The 19,530-nt window shown below is 34.7% G+C and overlaps 1 protein-coding gene and 1 long non-coding RNA gene across 3 annotated transcripts in view; one reads left to right on the top strand and one right to left on the bottom strand.

Moving 5' to 3' along the window:
* Positions 1-205: 205 nt before the first annotated feature.
* The window catches only part of LOC111059030 (acyl-coenzyme A thioesterase 9, mitochondrial), a 39,599-nt gene continuing 20,274 nt past the window's right edge, over positions 206-19,530 (bottom strand). For both annotated transcript variants that reach the window (XM_039419630.1, XM_039419631.1), the window contains exons 7-11: positions 14,149-14,351; positions 12,740-12,825; positions 9,448-9,538; positions 6,980-7,130; positions 206-631 (exon numbers count right to left, since the gene is read on the bottom strand). In XM_039419630.1, coding sequence (XP_039275564.1) covers positions 570-631; positions 6,980-7,130; positions 9,448-9,538; positions 12,740-12,825; positions 14,149-14,351 — 593 coding nt within the window. In that variant the 3' untranslated portion in view covers positions 206-569. The remainder of the gene's footprint in view (positions 632-6,979; positions 7,131-9,447; positions 9,539-12,739; positions 12,826-14,148; positions 14,352-19,530) is intronic.
* Positions 16,039-18,961, top strand: LOC120349454. Its single transcript, XR_005570356.1, has 3 exons — positions 16,039-16,223; positions 17,566-17,685; positions 18,914-18,961. It is a non-coding gene; the product is annotated as an uncharacterized LOC120349454 (long non-coding RNA).

Consider the following 19,530-nt stretch of genomic DNA (forward strand, 5'->3'; position numbering starts at 1 on the left):
GTATGAAATTTGAATACTCCTCAATTAGCTCTAAGCTAGAGGAGCAACAAAACACTGTATATGATACTATGTAACTTTAAATGAAATAAATTGAAATTGGAAATTGAAATTATTATTATTATTATTATTATTATTATCATGTCATCTGGGAAAGTGGGAATTCTGATTAAAGGTGTTTGTGAATAAGGGCAAGAAATCAAAAAGCTTTAAATAAATAAAAAAGTTTACTAAAATTTGAAACTTTTCATATAATGCGCAAATTATCGTCTCTTAACCTTAGATGTAATGAATAGAAATACAACGATTATTGATGACATTCCCACAAAAAGTGCAAAGCTATAAAAAGTTCCAAGTTGTGCAACCAAATTTCATAAGTGTTTATAAATTAATTAACAAACCATACAACGAAAAGAAACTTATTAGATAGGCAGAATGCGTTTTCAAAGCTATATTTAAAGACAGGTTTGAGCTGGGCTCACCTTGCATAATGTTAATACTGTCAATGACTAAGCCGTTTTCAGATCATGAACAAGTTTTAGTTATTTTAGGATGAATAGTTATAACTATAATTAATGAATTAATCCTAAAGAATCCTGGAAATGTCTTCGTCCATCCAAAAATCGCATTGCATCTGGAAATAGAGAAAATAAATGTCCAATTACAAGGAGTAAACGTAACAACTTTTTGTGTAGTTGAGAAGTTGATATTGTTGCAATTATTCATATTGAATGAAAAAGACTAAGAAATTGTCAAAAACCACAGATTTATTGATACTTAGAAAGACCCATGGTGTAATAGAGGACAATGGTGTAATAACCGAAACCGGTCTTTCTAAGTATCAATAAATCTGTGGTTTTTGACAATTTCTTAGTCTTTTTCATTCAATAAACGTAACAATATTTTAAGAAGAGATATTTTCAATACTCGAGTAGAGAACAATATTGTACTGAGGGCCACGTTATAATGGAAGTGAAGAAAGCTAAGAGAACATCGTTGCCGATTCTCTGCCTTACAACTGCCTTCTTATAGAGGATAGCTGAAACCTGTATATTTGATGTATAATAACTATTCATTATTGTTTAAAATAATACGTTGTTGGTTATCCATCTTGTTTTCACTGGAATTATTACTATTGCATTCTTATAATAACGTTCAAGTAAAAAAGCATTCACATTCTTTGGTGTGGCGACCGTTTCGTGCTGGTGTTGCACATTCCCAAGCTCAAACAGTTTCTGTTTGGCTTGAGAATGTGCAACACCAGCACGAAACGGTCGCCACACCAAAGAATGTGAGTGTTTTTTACTTGAAAGTTATATAAGAATACAATAGTTAAAATAATAAATTATATTTTATGTAGAAAAATATTTTTCAATGATTAAATAATAACATATCATAATTGAGATTACAATAATTTGTAGGTTAATTATATTTCTACATTCTTAAAACACGATCCGGCAATGTTGCAGAGCTCGAAAAGGATAGCACTATCTGCTTTGTTGAATGATAGACAATGATAGCAACAACATCAATGTTAATCGAATACTGCCATTATAACCTGGACCTTACTATTGATTGAGAGACTGAAAAATATTTCATTATTTTTATACACTCAAGGTAACAAAAGAGAGTTGTGCCAATTGGATTACGGCATTAATTGAATGTACAGTATATATTTATCAGAGATCAATATGATAGAAGTTTTCAATTTGAATGAATGCTCTTCATGTTAGTATAATTTATGATACAAGAGTGAGAGCAGACAGTGCACCACATTATATTTGAGTGTGGGAGACGTGCCTACCTGGGCGAGGCTAACGAGTTCACTGTAGCCAGTCCCCTGGCAAAACAGTATATTTCACACCTCGACGTGCACTTATAAAAGTGTGAAATTTTAAAAATTTGACAAAAAATGCCATACGCTAAATAAATAAATATATTATACAAGAAGGATACATGATAGGTTCTGTTCTCCATTTCTCCCGATTATTCCCCTCCATAAGGAATATGAATTTAGAATGTAAGCCGAGTTTGAATTCATATATCAAAAATCACCTCAACATAAATGTCCTTACCTCACCTCATCACCTGGGCTGGAAATACTTGTGGAAGGTTGCCTTTGAAAATGATTTATAGAGTTTTATAGCAAATACGTTAGTGAGAACTGAGTAAGTTATTCGTAGGCTTTAATATTAAGAAATCGATAGTATTTTGCAATAACCTTTGGAAGTTATAACCATAGAGAAACAATAGCGTAAGTAGATATCCCATGGGATAGGGCGTTTATGTTGCAACTTTCACTGTTATCTCAAGCCGATTACTGTAGATGATTGTCAATTTTTACTGTTTTTTTTTTGGGGTGAGAGTGTATGAACGGCACAGTATGAGAGACTACGAGCGTCACACAGCTTCACGGGAAAGAACTACGTGGACTATCGGCTTGAGATAACAGTAAAAATTGCGACATAAACGTCCTATACCATGGGATATCTACTTACGCTATTGTTTCTCTATGGTGTAACCTTATCTAAATTTAGGAGAGGAATAGCACAAGGTAACCTTTTTTCACTTCATATCATTTGAATGATGTACTTATTGTATCAATCAATTCAATAAAAGAATCATGTTATAAAGACAGTATTTGATTGGTGTTGCTATTCGTGTCTATTGACAGTCACCTACTCTGATACTGATTGATTTAATGTGGAAATCCAGCATTATTCTATGAATATATTTTTTTATTTTTCACTATTCTCTTTTCTAATTTGATTGCATTGGAGGAGATGTTGCGGTATTTCTTCATAATTGAAAGAATATGACGATGATGTTGACAATACCACTATTATAGAATAGCAGGTAACCCGTGCTCCGCAAGGTCCGCAAAGTCGCACAGTCCTAATAACACAAAAATACCGGTAATATCTGTAAAGGCAGTGTTATAAAGTTGAAAATTCAGAGATAATATGTATGTTAATGAAGACTCTTTCGAGGAAATTATAAAACAGTGAGAACAGAACAGAATGAGTTGATTACCATCTTCATTTTGCAAACGATTGGGGTCTGGACACACAAAGAGCGATTCACGGGTAGCGATCAAAGCGGTCTTAGAAGGTTATAGATATTAATTTATGAAATATTATAAATTCGACACCAAACCTACCACAGTATGATTCTGGAACGACTTCATCCATTGCATCGCCAGACTTGTAAGTGAAATTGAATACATTTGTAGTGGTCTGCTTCGTGGTGAATGGATCCAGAACAGTGGCATAAACTGTTACCTGAGCATAGTTCTTCTCAGTGTACACTATCTGCAATTCAAACAGAGCTTTAGTGTACAAGTCAACTTGATACTGGATGAATCAGAGCATGAATTAAGTTTGTTTATTCGGTTATTTTCCAAAATTATTTCTTTAATATACGAATCTTCTCTATTCAAGTGATAATAATGTGAAATATCTGTTCTATTTTTTGTTTTGAAGCATCTAAATTTGAAAATTTACTTTGTGAACATATTAGTGGTCTGAAAATTTTGCGAAGTGAAGAGCTACAAGACTTAACCTATTTCGGACTATGTGTAACCATATCTAAATTGGGGAGAGGAATAGCACAAGGTTACCTTATTTTTCCTCTCCCTATCATTTATATGATGTATACTTATTATATCAATCAATAAAGAATAAAGGATATAGATGATATTGATATCAACATCAAAACTGCTTTTCTACTGGAGAAAACTACTACTTTTTCTTTTAGGAGTGACCGTAGTCGAGTGCATTGAATGCTGGCTTTATAATTCAGAGACCCGGGTTCGAATCCCGGCCCGAGCAAGATATTTTTCTCGGGCCACACCAGTGTTTCGGATGGAAACCTTAAGACGTCGGTCCCGACAGACTCAAAGCAGTCGTAAGGTCATGTCAGAGGCCCTGAAATTGATCAGGTGAACCTCTGATCAGACCTGAGCCAGCCAGGTCACTATATTATTATTACTACTTGGAGCTTGCAGCGTTAGGCCGGTTGAAAACGAACCACTATCGCATGTGAGATGTGGGACCGACATACCACAGAACAATACGACAAAGGCCGGTTGTAGAATAACCACCATCGTATGTGGGATATGGGAGCTACTATTTTCCTTCTGTGGTACCTATCACAAAGCAGTGCATATGAAATGCATTGGCAGGCATGGCAGTGGCACTGATACTTCCACATGGCGTTGCGCGCTGTGGTAGCGATTATTTTCCTTGCGATTGTGGTACCACTGGTTTGAGCACTACGCTTCCCTTAGCTTCTGTACCAAAATCGCACTAATGAGCGTTTTCTCAAATGTAGTGTGAAAGTCTCTCTGCGTATTGTTCTGTGGTATGTCGGTCCCACATCCCACATGCGATAGTGGTTCGTCTGCAACCGGCCTAACGCAGAAAGACTTTCACACTACATTCTAGAAAACGCGCATTAGTACAACCGTTTTCAGATGTTTGTATCATACTTGGGTGTTTTTATAAGATGTTTTTATCATACTCGGGTGTTTCTAAAGTCACAGCGACTACTATTGTGGTACAGAGGCTAGGGAAAGCGTAGTGCTCAAACCAGTGGTACCACAATCGCAAGGAAAATAATCGCTGCCACAGCGCGCAACGCCATGTGGAAGTATCAGTGCCACTGCCATGCCTGCCAATGCATTTCATATGCGCTGCGTTTGTGCTACCACAGAAGGAAAATAGTAGCTCCCACTCCCACATGCGATTGTGGTTCGTTTGCAACCGGCCTTACTGTTAAATCTTTTAGCGAGACCCCTGGGCTCAAAGACCTTGAAGAGATGCATCTCTATGGTCTTTGCCTGGGCTATAGAACTACAGTTCAATATGCCACTGATAATCTGCCAGCTGTTCTATTGAAGGAATGGAAAGTTGATAGAAATAGTTCAAGCTGCATTTAGTTGCATGCATCATTGCATGTGAAATCAGCTGACAGTTCAATTGTAATTTGTAATATTGAATTACTACAACAAGGTCTATAAAAACTTTGGTATTTATAAGGTATTATTTTTTAGACCTTGACTACAAATGTTACTGATGCGCTTACAATGTTATCCTATCCTCAAAATGGATGACGAATTTTGATCAATTTCGTTGGCCAACATACTTGATATGTTTAATGGTTCAAAGATTTCTAAAATGTTGATTAATGAAAGAGTTCGAAAGTTATCGAACATAAAAAAACCCACAAACTAACAACTCGAGCATCAAGTCAAGAGAAGGAACTCGACTACTCTCGTTCAACCATATTACTAATACAAACTTCCTTATATTTCAATCTTAAAACATATTATACTTACTCCCAATTCGATTTAGAATTAAGATTCATGAATGAATGAATGAAGATGGCTGACGGTGAAAATGAATAGAAGTGGGATGAATCAAGCTATTAGTCAGTGATTAGTGATTACAGAGTTCAATATACGAATAACGTCTACTGTTGTTAGAAACTTAGACCAGTTATAGAATAGACACGGCCCATTGTATATTCATACTGAAAGTCGATGAAGCCAACATCTACTACCATATCACCCCATCGTGACGTCAGCATCGGATAGAAAACTTCTGTAGAGTTTGTTTACATTGTTTTCTATTTCAGCGGGAGTTTACCATTTTCATAAATAGTAATTTACTTCCATCTGAAATAAACACAATCAGCTATGGAAAACAATGTAAACAAACTCTGCAGAAAAGTTTTCTATCCGATGCTGACGTCACGATGGAGCGATATGGCAGTAGACTTCAGAGGCTAGACTTCCCAGCGTGTCTATTCTATAACTGGTCTAAGGTTAGAAACAAGGTTTGTTTAAACAGTGGCAGTAGACTTTGTTTGTGGCAGTAGACTTCAGAGGCTAGACTTCCCAGCGTGTCTATTCTATAACTGGTCTAAGGTTAGAAACAAGGTTTGTTTAAACAGTGGCAGTAGACTTTGTTTGTGGCAGTAGACTTCAGAGGCTAGACTTCCCAGCGTGTCTATTCTATAACTGGTCTAAGGTTAGAAACAAGGTTTGTTTAAAAGTAGAGTTATTAAAGTTTCATAAAAGAGTGCACAACATGATTCTTTTTCGGTTATGAATTTAATTTACTTTCAAAGAAGAGGAATGAACATGTACAAAACCATAGCCACCTCTAATACAAGGCCCCGGCCTACGATATTGCAACGTCGCAGTGTAGGCCTATAGTGAGGTCCACGTTATAATGACAGTATTTTTTCAACTTTGGTTTTGCTATCCTTGTCTATCATTCGACAAATCCGGTGGTACTACCCTTTTCTAGATCCACAACGATGCCAATTATGTTTTTGACGGTGTAGAAATATAATTAATTAATGCAGAGAATCGGCATCGCTATTCTTCTATCTTTATCCACTGCCATTATAAAGTGGACCTCACGCAGTATTCTCATCCACAAGTACCTGATTGAAACTATAGACCTTATAGAAATACAGCAATAGACTGGCTTCTCCACACATCTGTGTAATCACTTGTCAGCTGATTTATGATGAATAATTCTATAGTCTGATTTTTACTCTAATATTGGCGTATGAAGGAGGCTTCTTTTTCCATTTATATTATCCTTGAAATGAAAAATTTCCAAAAACCTTGTATATACGTCGACGTGCAATTAAAAAAGGAACATACCTGTCAATTTCATGAAAATCTATTACCGCGTTTCGCCGTAAATGCGCAACATATAAACATTTAAACATTAAGAGAAATTCCAAACCGTCGACTTGAATCTTAGACCCTACTTCGCTCGGTCAATTAAGAGAAATGCCAAACCGTCGCCTTGAATCTTAGACTTCACTTCGCTCGGTCAACAAGGATATTTATAAATATATACCCAAGATATCTGTCCGCAGACCGCTGAGCGGGCAGCGATCAAAGCGGTCTTAGAAGGTTATAGATATTTATAAAATATTATAAATTTGACACCAAACCTACCACAGTATGATTCTGGAACGACTTCATCCATTGCATCGCCGGACTTGTAAGTGAAATTGAATACATTTGTAGTGGTCTGCTTTGTGGTGAATGGATCCAGAACAGTGGCATAAACTGTTACCTGAGCATAGTTCTTCTCAGTGTACACTATCTGCAATCCAAACAGTGCTTTAGTGTACTAGTCAACTTGATACTGGATGAATCAGAGCATGAATTAAGTTTGTTTATTCGGTTCTTTTCCAAAATTATTTCTTTAATATACGAATCTTCTCTATTCAAGTGATAATAATGTGAAATATCTGTTCTATTTTTTGTTTTGAAGCATCTAAATTTGAAAATTTACTTTGTGAACATATTAGTGGTCTGAAAATTTTGCGAAGTGAAGAGCTACAAGACTTAACCTATTTCGGACTATGTGTAACCATATCTAAATTGGGGAGAGGAATAGCACAAGGTTACCTTATTTTTCCTCTCCCTATCATTTATATGATGTATACTTATTATATCAATCAATAAAGAATAAAGGATATAGATGATATTGATATCAACATCAAAACTGCTTTTCTACTGGAGAAAACTACTACTTTTTCTTTTAGGAGTGGCCGTAGTCGAGTGCATTGAATGCTGGTTTTATAATTCAGAGACCCGGGTTCGAATCCCGGCCCGAGCAAGATATTTTTCTCGGGCCACACCAGTGTTTCGGATGGAAACCTTAAGACGTTCCCGGCAGCCTCAAAGCAGTCATCAGAGGCCCTGAAATTTATCAGGTGAACCTCTGATCAGACCTGAGCCAGCCAGGTCACGATATTATTATTACTACTTGGAGCTTGCAGCGTTAGGCTGGTTGCAGACGAACCACTATCGCATGTGGGATGTAGGACCACAGAACAATACGCCTAAGCCGGTTGTAGAATAACCACCATCGTATGTGGGATATGGGAGCTACTATTTTCCTTCTATGGTACCTACCACAAAGCAGTGCATATGAAATGTATTGGCAGGCATGGCAGTGGCACTGATACTTCCACATGGCGTTGCGCGCTGTGGTAGCGATTATTTTCCTTGCGATTGTGGTACCACTGGTTTGAGCACTACGCTTCCCCTAGCTTCCGTACCAAAATCGCACTAATGAGCGTTTTCTCAAATGTAGTGTGAAAGTCTCTCTGCGTATTGTTCTGTGGTATGTCGGTCCCACATCCCACATGCGATAGTGGTTCGTCTGCAACCGGCCTATCGAGAAAACGCGCATTAGTACAACAGTTTTCAGATGTTTGTATCATACAGCTGTTTTCAAAGTCACAGCGACTGCGATTGTGGTACAGAAGCTAGGGGAAGCGTAGTGCTCAAACCAGTGGTACCACAATCGCAAGGAAAATAATCGCTACCACAGCGCGCAACGCCATGTGGAAGTATCAGTGCCACTGCCATGCCTGCCAATGCATTTCATATGCGCTGCGTTTGTGGTACCACAGAAGGAAAATAGTAGCTCCCACATCCCACATGCGATTGTGGTTCGTTTGCAACCGGCCTTACTGTTAAATCTTTTAGCGAGACCCCTGGGCTATAGAACTACAGTTCAATATGCCACTGATAATCTGCCAGCTGTTCTATTGAAGGAATGGAAAGTTGATAGAAATAGTTCAAGCTGCATTTAGTTGCATGCATCATGTTGCATGCATGTGAATTCAGCTGACAGTTCAATTGTAATTTGTAATATTGAATTACTACAACAAGGTCTATAAAAACTTTGGTATTTATAAGGTATTATTTTATAGACCTTGACTACAAATGTTACTGATGCGCTTACAATGCTATTCTATCCTCAAAATGGATGACGAATTTTGATCAATTTCGTTGGCCAACATACTTGATATGTTTAATGGTTCAAAGATTTCTAAAATGTTGATTAATGAAAGAGTTCGAAAGTTATCGAACATAAAAAAACCCACAAACTAACAACTCGAGCATCAAGTCAAAAGAAGGAAATCCACTTATCTCATTCAATCATAATTACTATACAAACTTCCTTATATTTCAATCCTAAAACATAATGATACTTCACTCCCATTTAGATTTAGAATTAATATTCATGAATGAATGAATGAATGAAGATGGCTGACAGTAAAAATGAATGGAAGTGGGATGAATCAAGCTATGAGTCAGTGATTACCGAGTTCAATATACGAATAACGTATATGTTGTTAGAAAAAGGTTTGTTTTAAAAATAGTTATTAAAGTTTTATAAAAATGCACAACATGATTCTTTTTTGGTTATGAACATTATTTACTTTCAAAGAAGAGGAATAAACATGTACTCATTTATAAAAAATCGTTTTAGTTGAAAAACTCTTTTGGTTTGTCATGAACTCAATTTACTTTAAGGAAGAAAAGGAAAAACTATAAAAAATATCAATTTACTAGGGAAAAAGGCCAAAATTATAAAATAATATATTTGAAGAAGCGCTCACCTGACTAGTCATGGACACAAGTGAGCCAACATCTACAGGACTGTGGAATGAAATACCACCACAGCATACCATTTTCGGACACACCTGCTTGCTGAGAACCACAACAAAATGTCGATTAGCAATCAAAATAGTCTAGTTTGAACTAAATTAAATTGTTATAATTTTGAGAAATAGCTGTAACTCAATGTTAGGCCCGGTTGCAAAAAATCCTGTTGAATTTTAATCATGATTAAATGCTACGAGAACCAACCAGAGAATACTTTTTTAAAGGCTTCTCTGATTGGTTCTTGTGGAATTCAATCACAGTTCAATCAATCAATAATGTTATTCAATTCAACACAAAATAAATCAAAATACCGGGTGATTCTTAAAGGACTTTACAACTTTGAAAATTCATATCCTATACTATTAAACGAGCAACATCTGTTTATATGTTTAGATGTTTATATGTTTGTATTTCACCGGATCTCGGTTCTAACGATTCGGTTCTAAAGATTCTCGCGAAATTCAGAACATAGTAGGTTTATAATATAAAGATTCGATTGAACTAGGTCCCATCCCTGGGAAAACTAGCTGAAGAACATTAAAAGGATAATTATTATTCATCCTTGGAAAAACAGCTGATAATAATTATTTCGTCGTCTGTTGGTGATGGAAGTGAGTGAGCGAGTTCATGTGTGTGGGACTGTGTCAAAATTATGTCTCAGCTGTTGAGCTTCAGTAATCATTCAATCAGGTACTTAGTGCCGGTTGCAAAAAAGCTGAGTTATTTTCAATCCTGATTAATTCCAGCAGATCAATCTTTTTGAAATGGTCTTCTCTGATTTGGTTCACGTGAAGATAATCAGGATTATAATTCAACCGGCTTTTGTGCAACTGGGCCTTTGTGAGGGTAAATTTTTGCATTCCTCTGGGAATTAATCTCAATTTACTGTGATTAGATAGAATGTTTCTGTATGAACTATGAATGTTATTATAATTTCTTCTTTCGTAATAAATTTTTTATGCTTTTGTACTCCAGAGCGAAGCTCGGTCCCCGATATTAAATCTTATTAAGCAAGGTACAGAGCTCGTTTTGGTGTTGTTTCAACACTCCAAGTTGTTTTACCTTAAACTAAAGATCTTCTATGTGACTTCCGTTGGTTATCCTGCAGACATCCCATTGATAGTCGATTTCTTCCCAGACTCGCACTAGTGTAACTTGCTCAACAGCACCGCAAATCCTTGCTCCATGTTCAGGTAGAGTGGCTGGCAAAAAGGTACGTACACCATATCTTTTCATTCCTGCTCGCAGACTTAGAGTTTTGTACTCTCAGCAAGCAGTATTTTTCTATCCAAATTAACAAATTAGTCCTGATTTAGCATGTTCGAATTCTTGTCTGAAGTTATTGTTTAATAAATTAGACTTTAATATACTTTATAATACAACTTATTACTCTAATATTGTTAAGCTGTATGATTTTTTTCTCATAATTTGTAAATATTGTGAATTGGATTGAATAAAATTTGAATTTGAAACCCCACAAGAAAAAATCCAGCGGTGTTAGGTTTGGAGAACGAGGGTCGATTGACAAAACTTTGTCTCACTTGCTCAACGACTTCGTCAGATGTGCTTGGACGACCTGAGGATCTTGTATGTTTTACTGGACACTCTGTTTCTACAAAACATTTGTGCCACTCATAAATTGTAGGCCTACTATGAGGATCTTAAGTGTACTTGGTACGAAAATTACGCTGAACTGTTGTCGCAGACTTCGATTCTTCAAACCAATATATAACCTATAAACTTGAAAGTTAATAGGAAATGACATTGGGTAATACGGCAAGGCAGAACATCCGAAAGGATCTCTCTGCTAATAAAAACCATATGAATAAATAAATAATTCTTCATACCAAAACATACAGCTAGCATGCTCGGATCCAGTAAAGGCAGCCATCTTTGACGCACCTGCCGGTAGCGTTTGTGCAGCAAGACCAGGCACTAGCGGACTACGCGAGTCAAAACTTGGAGTGTTTTCCTTTAAAACAACACCAAAATCAGCTCTGTACCTTGTTTAATAAGATTTATATGTATTTTCAAAGTTGTCAAGTCCTTACTGAATCACCCGGTACAAATTGATGGGAAAGTGTAGAATAGAAAGTCATCCGAAGAATAAAAGGATATTATTTCCTTCATAAACTGAAAATTTCAATATTCTATTTGTAGTTGAATAGTCTCTAGTTTCAAAATAATATGTATTATTCCAAAGTAGTAGTATAGCATTGTTTACTTGTTTACTATGTAAAGGCCGGCTGGTGTCTTACTCGGGGCTCCAGCTCGGCCAGCAATCCTGGTGCCACAATGTTGACCGACCTTGCTTAAAACACGGCCACCACTGGTGGGTCTCTGGGGGTAAAAGAAAGAAGATGGGCCGCCGAAAACAATGGATGAACAGGTAGAAGTTCTAGTGACCCTTCAGTGGTCGCCTATTGTTATTGAATTTCGACATTTTTGAGGTCTATTGTTAAGGATTTAACTCCGAGGAATGAATTGGTGGATACGTCCTAATACGTCCTTTTATACTTATCCTTACCTCCTATTATATTCAGTGTACATGATGAGAATAAATAGATGAGCACGACACACGCCGTACGCTTTCCATAAGCTGATGCTGTATTATAATATTATACATATATTCGATTATATGATTTATCATATTCATACAAATAAATATATAATACGCATATCATCAGCTGATGAATAGCGCACGTGGTGTGTAACCATGAATTATTGTATCTAACTCAAGTCAGTCTGTATACAGCTTGTGAGCAAGTTGAGTTTCATCAAATGAACCATTGGGAATAATTCAATAACAAGAACTTGATCACTGATCTAGATTCAATAATAAATTTTAGAAAATACAAGTAACAGATGTAAGTGGAAAGTAATAGATGAGTTCCTACCAGCTAAAACTGCCTTCAAGAAAGTAGACGGGCCACTCCGGCCACTAATGAGGGTAATGAAGCGGATTCAGAGGACAATAGAGTGTGATGGTCGAGAGTTGGAGGATGAACCTTTTTTGGAACAATAGCCCAGTGTACAGGTAGCGCGGCCCCGTCTCCTTTCTTTAACCCGTCTCTGGTCACCCCACTGGTGACCCAACCTGGTGGCCTAATCTGATAAGAGCATTAGCTTATAATTTTGGGTGATAGCTGAGAATGAATTACTATGAATATCACATTGAGAATTCATTCTCATATTAGGCCTATAATAAATGATAATAAATTTTACGAATATTAAAAAGTTACTTACGAATGGATGTAAACCGTGACAAACGCCAATTCCGCTGCTACCCTCATCAGGAAGCCTCCGAATACTTTGTTATGAAGATTCCTGTACTGTAAAGGAGAAATACTCTTAATAGATAGCTTGATAATAAGGTGTTAATGTTGTATTACATAAATAAAATATGACATAAATAAAATATGACATAAATAAATCAATACAATTTTAACATTGAATGTCCTAAAGGTATTCCTGTATTGGACATTAAAAATATTTTATAATATATAAATAGAAGAGAAAAGAAAATTACACAAACAACAAATTTAAAAATATTCAAGTTGAACATCAAAAGAGAAAGAATATACTGTATGAGTTGGTTTCCGTGCAGGTGACATTCAGGACTCAAAGACTGTATCTTGTTAGGAAGTTCCGCATTGTAATAGTATTGATGGGAGGTTCGGATCACTTTACTGATCCGGATCAATTGATCTCGTTCACTGCCGCGAGCCAATCAGAGGACCAGGATTAGAACTTCCTAAGGTCACGTGACGTGTCTAGTATTTGTGCCATGTAAAAAGCATTGGTTAGATAGGCGTTTGATTGACAGTTTCCATTCTGTATTTATTCTGTGATGTTATCACAACATTATCTTGAATCATGATGATCTTCCCGTTCTACATTAGCCTTTCGGCCGACAATATTTCGAAAACATAGGTCTGTAAAATGGATTAATATATAATTATTATTAGCCCCCCTATTGAAATTTCTGGTCAGAAACCATCCCCAATATTCACAAAACATATTCCCAAAGTTTCATGTTGTTCTGTCAAGTAGTTTTCGAGTCTATAGGGAACAAACAAACTAACACACAAACAGAAATTCATTTTTATAAATAGAGATTATAATGACAGTTGATTTGCTTATGTGACATGTTTGTTGTATTTTAGTTCAAGTTAGAAATAGATATTCTGTGACTAGATTTTGTAATTGACATTCTGGTGGCCTGGTAACAAGTCACCAGTCAAATGAGTAATACCATAGAGAAACAATAGCGTAAGTAGATATCCCATGGTATAGGGCGTTTATGTCGCAACTTCTACTGTTATCTCAAGCCGATTACTGTTGATTATTGTCGATTCTTACTGTTTTGTTTGGGTGAGAGTGTATGAACGGCACAATATGAGAGACTACCAGAGTCACACAGCTTCACGGGAAAGAATTACATGAACTATCGGCTTGAGATAACAGTAAAAGTTGCGACATAAACGCCCTATACCATGGGATATCTACTTATGCTATTGTTTCTCTACGGTAATAATCAAATGTGATGTAATGTGACAATTATTTATCAGATAAATTAAATGAAGGATAAAATAGTTGTCGTGATAGTCTTACAACAGAAGAAGTAGTTTTCTTTACTTTTTGGTCACACTTACTTCTGGATGGGAAAATATGACGTTGGCCTTTTTTGTTTTGGACATCCACACCTTACGAGGAGGCAGTATCCTCTTGTCCATTGTGATGTCACCGGGATCAAGGGTGGTCAGGAATAGATTGTGCAAAAGGTGTTGTTCCTCAACTGTTGGCAGTTGTTTCAGCAGAGAATTCTGGCCTTCCTTTGCACGCTTCTTTTTCCTGTCTGTAATAGACATTATGCAAAATTCAAAGAACTCATATACTGAAAAAGAATAATTTAATGCAACAGAATAATTCATTCATCCAGCTTTTATAACGAGTTTAATTTTAATTTTGTTACTGTTCACCACACCAGAGTTGGTAATATTTATTAAGGAATAATAGAGTTATAGAGAAAATCAATGGTGTAATAACCGAAACCGGTCTTTCTAAGTATCAATAAATCTGTGGTTTTTGACAATTTCTTAGTCTTTTTCATTCAATATGAATAATTACCACAATATCAACTTCTCAACTACACAAAAAGTGAATAATAGAGTATAGTAAGTTAGAAGAGCTCCATTCCAAAACCTGCTAAATCAAAAACATAATTTGTTGGCAAATTGGGAAAAACTGTTGCTGAATCACTGTATGCTCTGTGCCAATGAATTCTCGCTGGAAGTAAATTCATCATTAGAAGACTAATATGTATTATTCTTGAAGTTGTTATTCAATTTATCTAACCATTTTTTGTAAAAACAAAACTGCGCATGCGCAGAAACATGGCATGGATTGGAAAAAACAACCAGTTAACTTGACAGGTTTTGGAAAAAAATTAATATTTGAATGGTTATTACAGCTTTAAGAAGCAGGTTTTGGCAAGAAACACACTAGCAAATGATAAAGTTATATGTTTTGATGAGATATAACCTGAAAGACAGAAATAGGAAAAAATTGACTTAGCAGGTTTTGGATTGGAGCTCTATTATTATACGAGATAATAATTAATCATTAATTAGCATTTGAACAAACCAACCAATTTATTTCTATTTGTAGATTTATTGAGGAGACCATCAGTTACCATTCCAGAATAGAATGAAATATTAATTCTCAAGTAGACAAGGATAGCAACACCAATGTTAAAACACTGCCGTTATAACGTGGACCTCACTATAATTTACTAGAATAGAATAAAATAATTACTGACTTTTCTGTTATGATTGATAACAACCACTGGCAACGTTTCAGATCTAGAAAAGGCACAGATAGCGCTAACTGCTTTGTCGGATGATAGACAAGGATAGCAACATCCATGTTAATGAAACACTGCCATCACCTTACCATGATAACTATAGTGAGGTCCATGTTATAATGGCAGTAGAGAAAGATAGGAGAACAACGTTGCCGATCCTCTGTCTTGTCAATGCTATGGAGGGTAACCTGCTATGTACCCTGCTATGGAGGGTAAAGGTGTGTTTTCGTAACGGGCAGACGACAGAATTCACTTTAAATTAACATTGGTTCTTATGGGAGTGTTCATCCATCGGCAGAAAGTTGAGCAGAAAAAAAGAACTGTTCAAATCAGAGACGAACTGTCGTTCATTTTGACGTTCAGTTAAAGGCCTATCAACACAATGCTATTTTGCTTCGACCGATCACTGCTCGTGAACCGTTTTGTCGAAAAAGAACTAATTTCGGGTTTCTGTCGACGGGAACAGACAGCTTCGAATTCATTTTTCTGCTCTGATCACGTGACACCGGCAGAATAATCTTTCTCCGGATCAGACGCCATGTTCTTTTTAACCTCAATCTTTAATTGTTGGATGGTTTGTTTTGATATCATTTTGCTGTTGGTTATCAGATTTCGGATTGCTATTATTAAACTGTAAAATTAATTTGCAGTAGAAAATTGAGGTATAAAATATTTCTATTGGTTTCTTTATTCTTATAATTTTTACAAGAGAAATTGAAAATGGATTTACAACAGAATGGCGTAAAATTCGTTATAAATTTGATGCGACAGTTCAAAGTTTTGTACTTTCCAGACCTGCACAACGAATTACCTATTTGAAAAATAGAATATGATTAAAAATTGCTGATGTGATAGAGGATTCAAGTAAGTAGACTTAAATTTCTCATAATAAAGTAAGCTAGATTTACCGTACACAATTCGATATAATTTTTATAAGTAGCCTACCTGCATGTTTACAATTTTTATTCAGGTAGCCTACTGTAGTAGATCTTCAATAACCTAGTCTCTAGGTCTAAATTGCTATCTTTTTCATTTTTCAAGAAGTTAGAAGTTGACAAAAGTTTATTTATTTATTTAAAGTATAATTTGTAGTATTTAACGATAATGTAAAGCCTAGACTAGCCAGTTTGTTTATGGTAGAGAATTATTACAAGAAAGAGAGAAATCTAATCAACTATCTAAATTTAAACTCATTCAAGCTTGATTGATTAGATTAACATTAAATGATCAGATTCAAAACATTATTCAACCAAGATAACATTTTGCATTTCATGATAAGATAAGATTGCATTTCATGCTAACAATCTTTTACACTTTCATTGAGTTGGCCTAATCACAAAATACATTTTTTATAATGCAGCTAATATAGTTTTCACAAACAGATTTATTGAAAATAACATCATCATTTGACTTTGAAGTATTTCATTACATTCTAAGTCCTAAACTTCCATTATCCTTGTTGCACCTCAAAATATTGTAAACTCATAGTTTATCAATACCATAACAAAACTAACCTGACTATTAGAACATTTACTTTGTCTTTGGTACCTATCTATGAATTAATCTCCTTTTAATTAATTCAAATTCACTTGGAAACAAAACTACATAGATTGTTATAGAAATAACTTGATCAGAGTCAGTGTAATTGAATATTGAAAGACTGCCATTGAAAAAAAGATAAAATAGGTACTATTTTTCTGGTTGACCATTGCTACCAAACTCATTTAAAAATAAAATAGTAATGTATTTGAAAAACTTATTCATGCTCTATTGATCGATATATTGCGTGATGCCAGGTATATCAATGTAAATAGTATAAATTAAAACAGGAGACTCATACATAGATGGATTAAAGACACTGAAAAACTTACATTATAATCGGAAATATTCAAGGAACTGTGTCCCTTTTCTCGACCGAGCAGAGAGTGTAATGTAAGTTTTTCAGTGTTTTTAATCTATCTATGTCGTGTGTCTCCTGTTTTAATTCATATCATAAAACTTTAAAGTGTTTTCTTTTATGTGCTATGAATGTAAGTAGGCTATATACTTATAGTATGTATAGTCTATCTAATGTAAATAGTTTATTGAGGCCCAGTTCACTTCTAATTTATTCAAAGTCCAAACTATGTATTGTCATTGATGATTAACTTCACTTTATCTCCAAAATGGATATATGTTGATAGATTATATATGTTTCTTTTTTCAGGTACTATTCACAAACAAAATATTGAAGAGAATGTGCTCAAAAGGAAATGCATATGAATTATTTTTTGTTGACCAGGATGGAAAAATTCTTTGGAACCCATAGTTAGAATAAGTTAGTTAGGTAAGATAAAATTCCACTCATTTTTTAAAATTTATATAGGCGATGTCATTTTATACAGTTTCCCATTTTTTCAAAAAGTTTAACTATGGTATGTGACTAAAATAATTGAAAAACTGACTGAATTTTGAAATCATTAATAGCTTACAGTATACAATATTTCGAAACTACATGAAACCACATGAGATCAAGATGGACAGTTGAGAAGAGTGTTTGAAAACAATTTATTCACTTATCATTCAGGGAATAGAGCTGTTAATAGTATTTGGGATTCCTTCCATAAAGAAATAATTTATGTAAAAGAATCTAATAATGTGATAACATTAAATCAATAATTTGATGTTAAAATGTTATCACATTATTAGATTTTGTTACATAAATTTCTTTATGGAAGGAATCCCAAATATTATGAACAGCTCTATTCCCTGAATGATAAGTGAATACATTGTTTTTAAAACAATCTTCTCAAATGTCCATCTTGATATTCAGTGAATGTTGAACTTTATGAATGACCATACATTAGAACTATGAATAGATGACTTCAAAAATTCACTCAGCAAATGCTGGTAGAAAACACTGAATAATAGCTTTAATGACAGTGATTCCAACTTTTAAAATTTATGATTGAATTCATGGATGAAATACCTGCATTATTTTGAGAGATTTATGTATTTACAGTTTGGTATTTATTTTCAAATCATTTAGTTCTACTTATAATGTTGTAGATAATCATCATTTCAGATTAAGCAATTAATTTATTGATTATTCCCATTTGTTTCATTAAACTTGTTTCTCTGAATGTAGAACTAATAATCACTTTATGCAGTACATTTTGGAAGAGTTTAGTAAACCTTACGGTCGAGAAGTAGGCCTACTGACCACAGAAATAAATGAATTGTTCATGGTATCCAAAAATATGTTGTTCACCAACAAGTTCTTTTGACCTTGGGGCACACTGATTAATCCCAATTCCTGCATGGAGATTTATTTATTTATTCAATCAATCATTCAGAATTACACAACTTACAGATTGATGCTAATAATAATTCAACTGATTGTTGGTTTATTGGAATTTCTCATATAATATTACTTTGTCATTATTGGGGGGTTTCTTCCCAAGAAATATAATTAAAAACTTATACAGATTACAAACAATCAATTTCAGAATTCACTTTGCAAAGTTTTTTTTATAATGAATAATAAATAATTATCAATAACTTTTTGATTTCAGGCCTAGTGGTGTACCAGCCAGAAGTAGAGGATGACAAAGAAAATCAACTATGAATAATATTCCATGGATATGATTCATGTATGATGTAGTAGCCTACAGAAGAAAGAGATGGACTAATCTAAGAAATATATTCATTTTTTCAGTACATCTTGGTGTGTTTATTCTATGTTATTCATAATAATATCTTCTTTTTCTGATCGCTCCTGCTAACTGCTTCAATTCAGGTAGTTTTGAAGAAAACAGCAAGTTACATGAAGCTAATAAAATGAGTTTTGATGGTTTATACTTGAGGGATTTTTAAAACTATATTCAACCCAACAGAATCGAACTCTTATTAACAACTTTATTGGTTCTGTATGGCTTCTAATTTATTGGAAATAATAAAATTATTCAACATTGCTGACTAGCAAATGCTAGAGGTAACGTGTAGTTAAATAGACTTGAATTGGATATAAAATAGAGTATCACAATTATGTATTGCATTAAGAATTAAGTAATAGTACTTATGTACTGCATTAAAGGGGTAATAATTCTTTCAATATGAAAAATAACTCAAGCAAAAGTTGAAAATATTATGTTCCAAGTCACATCAAATATAATCACTTTCAATTCTACCT

This window comes from Nilaparvata lugens, chromosome 1 (genome assembly GCF_014356525.2).
Source record: "Nilaparvata lugens isolate BPH chromosome 1, ASM1435652v1, whole genome shotgun sequence".
Classification (NCBI taxonomy): Eukaryota; Metazoa; Arthropoda; class Insecta; order Hemiptera; family Delphacidae; genus Nilaparvata; species Nilaparvata lugens.